The sequence below is a fragment of the Xyrauchen texanus genome, chromosome 49 (assembly GCF_025860055.1).
Source record: "Xyrauchen texanus isolate HMW12.3.18 chromosome 49, RBS_HiC_50CHRs, whole genome shotgun sequence".
NCBI lineage: Eukaryota > Metazoa > Chordata > Actinopteri > Cypriniformes > Catostomidae > Xyrauchen > Xyrauchen texanus.
The window spans coordinates 23,388,327-23,395,700 of NC_068324.1; the positions used below are offsets into that span (position 1 = coordinate 23,388,327).

Here is a 7,374-nt window from a genome sequence, read left to right on the forward strand (position 1 = left end):
TTTGTCTGTTGGGCTATTTTATTTCTCTCGTTTTTGCATAATTATCTTTCAGTTTTACACAAGCAGCCACGAGAGGTTTGCCTCTGTTTGCTGGAACTGGGAAGAATAGCATCCAGGTAAAGTTGATGAAAATTCCTTTAACTGGGCAAGTGGGAACATAATCTCAAAATGGCCATAGTATTATTAGCCTTGCTGATATATCAGTCTATATTTAAAAAAGATAATGCTAAATAGGATAACTGAGGGTGTATTAATGTGAATGTTATTATCATGTCAGGTATAAGGTTGAGCCACCTGGACTCATAAAACTGGAGAAAGAGATTGAACAAGAGCAGAAGATACCTGAACCTCCGACCTCACCAGTACCTCTTACTTCCAACTCTCCATCGGTCTTCCCACCCGTCTCTCCACTCAACAAGACTAACTCCAGCAAGAAAAGCACAGGCAAACTACTGGATGATGCAGTGAGTAACATTCTGTTCCCTTCTCAGATGTCCCCACAGCTTTAACTCATGTAACAGTGATGGATGTTTTCTTCTCCCCTAAACCATGAATATATGTGCCTGTGTGTTTCAGGTGAAGCACATTTCTGAAGATCCACCCTGTAAGTGTCCAAATAAGTTCTGCATAGAGAGGCAATCACAGGGCCGCTACCGTGTCGGTGAAAAAATGCTTTTCATCAGGGTGAGTGTTTTAAATATTCAGTTGATGGACATGTATTAAAGGGGTCGTGTCATGCATTATTATATATTACTCTTCGCATATAATATTAGCAAAGTTTTAAAAAAAAGTTATCTGGCCCTCTGCCTTAAACGCTTGGTTTTCTGTGCTGTCCCCTTTAAGACTTCAATATACATGCCCAATGTGTTATGATTGGCTAACATGTTTGAAGTGCATACACCCCCCGCCAACACTCGTGGAACTTTTTTTTTTTTACCAAGAATAAAAGAATGAAAACGAGCGAGCGATTTACATAAATGACAATAAATTCTTTTTTTGGGCTAGAGAGGAAGTTTTGAATTCTGGAACACACTGTATGTTTTTATAGTACATTAAACTCGGATTTGTCAAAAGATCAAGGAAAATTCGATTTCTCATGACATGACCCCTTTAAAATGATTCTTATCATATATTTTATACCTATTTTAACACAGAACCTCTGTTCCAAAAATGAATTAGCTAATTTGTTGTCTACTGCCTACATAGGCAATTGCCTTCAGTAAGCCAAAGTATACTCCATACGTCAGCATTGCGGATCGCTAAATTTGAGGATGTAAATTTTGTCATAAATTTTGCCTGACTGCGCACCGGCCAGATTTTCTCGACTAGCGGACGTGGTCATCGTCAGTATCTGTGTAGTTTGTCGGCACATGCCATTGAATCTACTAAAAGAGTATCACAAAGAAGTTGTAGTGGGCATGCATCAAACACATTCGTATTTGCTCTCGGTCAGAGGAGTATACTCACAAAAGCAACACGGTCGACCAGGCACAAGCCGATCCGGAACACATATACAAGTAGGCCTATACCTGGGCCTTAAGGCAGCATTCTAATGGATAAGGAACTTCATAAGTGACTGATTTGGAATGCTCTACAGAGAAGACAAGTCCACACGCCACACAAAAATCCTAAAATGAAGCACACAGGAGACTCGAATCACAATTTATTTCAATAGTTTTACATTAGCATGTTGCTAAGCTAACAATGTGATATTCTGCATAGAAATACATAGCACACACAATATTAGTAAAATAGTGTTTTAGATTTGTTCTTTCTTTTTGCTGTTGAATGAATGAGATGTATATTTATAACCTTTTTGTATTGGCATGACTTCATCCACTATTTTAGAGATTAAGAGTTTGACGTTAGCATGTTGCTAAGCTAACAATGTGATCTATAAACCCAAAAATGCATAGCACACACATATATTGGATAAAATAATGTATTATTGATTTGATTGAAGTCTCGACTTCATCCGCCACCTTGGACTTTATCCCCACTAAGCTCATTTCTATGCATTCTGCATTTTGGATCACATCTAGAGCATCTAGAGCCACTGCAGTTACCAAAACCAATGTAACAGGTGGTGGTAAATCACAGAAATCTGTTTTGACCACCAACATTAAATGCTTAAGGAACCTGAGGAAGAAATCCCGATGAATCAGAGAGGATGTGTAATTAATTTGCATCAAATGCCTTAAAAATGTAGTGGAAAAAAATCTCATATAGGTTCTCTTAACATTTAAATGATATTGCTGAATCACTGCCCTGCATCCGCTTAAAAAACTCCCTGATCCTACTTGGATTGTCTTCATAATGTATTCCATATTGTTTGTTTTTGCCTTTTTAAATTTTTATCGATTTAATCGTACATGAGTTCTCTTATATCACTGATCAAATAAATATCACAGCATCTTTGCCTTTGTATCACCTTTTTTTAATTCGCCAAATATTAATACTATTGATGTGACATGCAGTGCACTTTGTAGACTATATAGGTGCATTCCAAACCACAGGATTCCTACACAGTGTTCACTGCTCACTACTCACTGGGCATGGGAAATTTGTTGAAGTTCACTACACTTGAAAAAAATAATTCATTTGTAATATCCTGCAACATCATCAAACACAGATAACTCTTTGAGTCGTGCTGACCACGGCGTTCAAGTAAGATAACACAATATACTTGTGTAAATACATATATTTGTCAAATAAAGTACTGTTGCTGTTTAGTTTAAAAAATAAATGTTATGTGGTTAATTTATAATATGTGTCTTCTTACCTGTTAAATGACCAATTGTCATGGTAATGGCTGTAATGGTCACATCTTGTGTGCTGTGCACTTGTTCAACTGTATAGAAAGTAGGGTTGTGCCGATGGACGATATCATCGTCCATCGTGATGGCTGACCAACATCACAATGTAGACCCACCATCGTGATGCCACGCCCCCTTTTGCGAGTCTTGCTAGTGTGACTCACTAATCCTAGTCTCTTCTATAGTTATCCTAAAAACTTTGCAGGGATTGCTCTGTAAATTAAATTGAGAATATAACTAATGCATATATGCTATTTTAAATACTGTATTATATGCCAGAGACGTGACGTGTTAGTCTGTGAAAATACTTTGTCAGGCAGGCTACACAAATATTGATCTTGACATTGTTAGCTTCTTGTCTTTTTTTTACATGTCTTACACTGTACATTTAGATTAAAATATTTTATGTTGTAGGCTACAAGAAAATAGCCTTTATTAATTAATTATTAGTAGTTGTAGTGTCTCTGAAAATCTTGCTCATTGTCACAGCTCTTGTATACACTGATTAATACTGGTTAATACTTTTAAAGAAAAATGTCCGTGGCCATAAATCCATAATATCAAATCAAATGAAAGAAACAAGGTGAATATGAATAACACACATTTATTAAAACATAGAAGAACAACAAATAAAGAACAAGAAAACGGGAACAACACTCAGACCGAAACTCAGCATTAACATTTCACTTATAATTAGCAGCACAATTAACTTCAGCACAGGCTACAGAATAAATTATGTTATTGAAATATTGTAAAGTGGTCATATGAACTACACAAATGAATGTTTAAAAAATAATCTGCAAAATCGAATAGCTCCGCAACGGATGGCGAAAAATGCGTAAAGAAGTCTAATATCTTTCACCATAGACCATGTTTAAATTTCGATGTTTCTGGCCAGAAATACCAACATATTCACTTTATGTGGTTTTAATAAGCTGCGGATTGGAGTAACTACACTACCCGCTGTGCTGAAGACCCACTCTGATGGAGTACTGGTAGCACATATGCACAGATATTTCCGTGCTAATCTTGCCATGAACGGAAACCTTTTGTCGTTCGTTTTCCACCAAGTCAGCGGGTCCTCTTCCCCATCAATGGCCATTTCCTGCAGGTACATGGTCATTTCTGCCTCGACCTTTTGCTCATCAGTGAGTAAAATAACGAAATTATAGTTTTTAAGTGGAAAATAGTATTTATGTAAAGAGATATATTAAAATAAAAAGTGCACAACTCTTCTTAAGTGAAAGCTAAAAAAAAAAAAATGCATCACGTGTCGTGCAACATACTGATAAAGCGCCGACGAGTCATTAGTTGGGTTAGTAAAATAACGAAATTATAATTTTTCATATAATTTTTGAAAATTATATGAAATTATATAATCTCCCCCGCCCCGCCCCACCCCACCGACGATATCATCGTCCATCGCGATGTTTTACTGTCAAAATCGTCAACTGCCAATTTAGGGGACATCGCCCAACCCTAATAGAAAGCACACCTAAGGTGAATTAAGTAAGGGATATTGGACAGTCATCTGGTTGTAATCGCACAGTAAATCCCGACAGGGTGATCAGGACCCCGACATGAAATGGAGGGGTCTTGAATCACCCTGAAGGGGTTTCTTTTGCAATAGTTAGTGGGCATGGTCATGAAGTTTTGGTATTTTCGTGCAAGCATACGCTAAGATGAGGTGCAAGTGGGTTTGGTGAAATCGCCCATGCATCACTCAAATGGCCTGGATCCAGTGGCATTTGTGAAGTTTTTGGAGCCCTAAGCAAAAGCACTCTTTGGGGCCCCTGCCTCCACAACACACCATCCACCCCCAAGAAAACTACCTACCCCTTTACCATAGGTTTGGGTAATTTAATTCAAATTCCAACATTTATCACAGTGTGTTCCTATACATTGACAATATTTAATTTTACATCAGAGAGTATCTTAACCAGGGAGTTTTGTAAACAGTGTTGCCTCACCTTGAGTGTCACAGTCTGCTTGTGGGTCCCTTTTATGGGGGCCCCAAGCAATTGCTTGGTTTGCTTGTTCTCTAGCTTTGCATCTGCCTGGATAATGTAAAATTTTATTCTGTGGTTCTTCTCCGGTTATTCCACCGTCTATGTCCTTTTACAGTGTCATGTCAAGCACCAGTGACATACTATGCTGTGAATTAGAAGAACTGAAAATGATGTCCTTTTGAGCATTAACTGCATCCTTTGTCGGGCATATTTCTATGACAGTGACACGCTCCTTTTATGTGATTCTTGTCAGAATATGGATTTACACTCCATTAAATTGTAGAGTGTAAGCATTATTAATAATTTTCATCTACTGACACAAATCATGTCTAGTATTAACAGTGATTATATCAGCGCACACTTCACTTCTACTGGTCCATTTTGATTTTTTGAAACACGAGAAAATAAAATCAAACATATTTCTAAATTGAAATGAGACTTCAAACGAAAAAATTAAATATAATCAAAATTATTAAATGGTCAAAAAAATCATACCAATTCCCAAAACATTTATTCTCCAACTTCTTAGCCCCCTTTGCAGTGACTTAAAAATCGCTCTACAACAACAGGTGGAAAAATACCAATATAAATATATGATAAGATCATAAATACAATTGTAAATTTTAACATCAAGTTGCTCCCAATGGCAGGCTAGCGTCTTGGTGTATGAGTGTGTGTGTGTGAATGGGTGATTGGGACACAGTGTTAAGCACTTTGGTAACCTCTACGTTTAAAGAAAGCGCTAAATAAGTGCAGACCATTTACCATAATAATAATTGAATAATAAACCATGACCCAAGATAGTTCAACACAAATCTCATAGTTTTTTATTTCATATAAGACTCATATAAAACGCTGATTGTCAGGGATATAATTTGATGTTCCACTATATATGAACGATATATTATAAGAGTTTGGACATTAACTTTATTAACACCTGTTGGTGGAATCAATAAACTGCAAATACAAGGACTGAGTTTAAACTTTGCGCTGAGTTAAGATGTGGTTTTCAAATGTCTCACCTCAATGACCAATTTCTCAGGAAAACAGCAAATTGTGCTTTGTGCCACTTCATTAACAAACAGTACACCCACAGTTTGAGCACATACACCCACAGATAGCACAAACACTCCCTCCCATGGCCACTGGCAAGAAAATTGCGATTAGAATTAGCTCTCACACAAAAATGTTATTAGACGCAGTGCACGGTTGTAGTGCGTAGCCCTACGCTTTACCCACCCCATTCAGAATCCATAATATTGATTTGTGTTGAAATACTGTAATTTGAGAAGAAAGCAATCGATCAACAGCTTAAATTAATCTCTGGTTTGCATCCGAGTTCTATGTACACATGATGATACTGCCAGTCAGCTCGTTCAACAGTTTGTGAAAGTGTCTCGACTGTTTTCTTTCTCGTCGAGCAAATCAACAACAAACTCTTCATCACTGCTGCAGCTTGTTTAGAAATCAGTTTTCTTTTTTAAATCTGCTCGCTAGAGAACTTGAACTCGTTTGCGTGTCTTGATTGTTTTGCTAACATTTCAAATGGTGCTTCTTCTCCTCTGTCATAGGCGAAGGGCAGACCGGCTCAAAGGTGCTTTGATGCACCTAATGAACTGGGGTAAAATTGCTTGTCGATTAGCACCACCTATTGTAATGGTGTGAATGTGCTAACAGTGATCATTCACATTGCTTTCTATGTGCAAGGGCCATTCGTCAGTGATTCGTATATCATTATCACGTAGCCTTCGGTATTGCCATCCGTCCCATTAAATACAGAATAGTCCTGTATTCAAAGTATTTATAATTAATAAATATTTACATTCTATAATAAATAGCCCTATTAGTTTATATTATATTTTATAATTAGGAAATATGACATTTTACAAGTTTTCTTTACTTGGAAAAAATGCTCTCTAGGTTAGTTCACTTTTTGTTGAACAGCGCTTCAGATTCTTTATTGAATTTATCGTGATTTCATTCATTATTCTGTAAAATACACACCCACAGCATTTGGGCATCCCATAACACCACTGTCAAATAGTGATGAGTGAGATGATCTGGTTACCATGGGAACCTGTCACTTGGCAACACACAACCAAAAGACCTAAAGATGCTTTAGATCTGAGGATCCTAATCGTGTATCTGTGCAATCAGATGTGTTTTATCACTGTAACATCACTGCCATCATTCAGGGCTCATTAAAAATGGTGTTTAATGAGGGTTCTCACTCATTAAAAGTATAAAAGTTCTCTCATCATTCACTCACCCTCATGTCATTCCAGATGTGTGTGACTTTCTTTCTTCTGCTGAAATGAATATTTTTAGAAGAATATTTCAGCTCTGTAGGCCCATACAATTCAAGTGAATGGTGACCAGACCTTTTTGCAAAAAATCACATAAAGAAACATAAAAGTAATCAGGGACAGAGCCAGGAGTTTTTCAAAGGGGTGGCCAGGCAGGGGCAAGCAATCAGTCTGTGGTGGCACAGAAATGTTCGGGCAGCATTGTTATATTGTCGGACTGTGTGTGTGTGTGGGGGTTGAGGT

At 37.3% G+C, this 7,374-nt stretch overlaps 1 protein-coding gene across 1 annotated transcript in view; it reads left to right on the top strand.

The window, feature by feature from the left end:
- LOC127640054 (growth arrest-specific protein 2-like) overlaps window positions 1-7,374 on the top strand; it is a 160,263-nt gene that overhangs the window by 128,756 nt on the left and 24,133 nt on the right. The window contains exons 5-7 of the mRNA XM_052122426.1: window positions 53-116; window positions 278-464; window positions 577-684. Coding sequence (XP_051978386.1) covers window positions 53-116; window positions 278-464; window positions 577-684 — 359 coding nt within the window. The remainder of the gene's footprint in view (window positions 1-52; window positions 117-277; window positions 465-576; window positions 685-7,374) is intronic.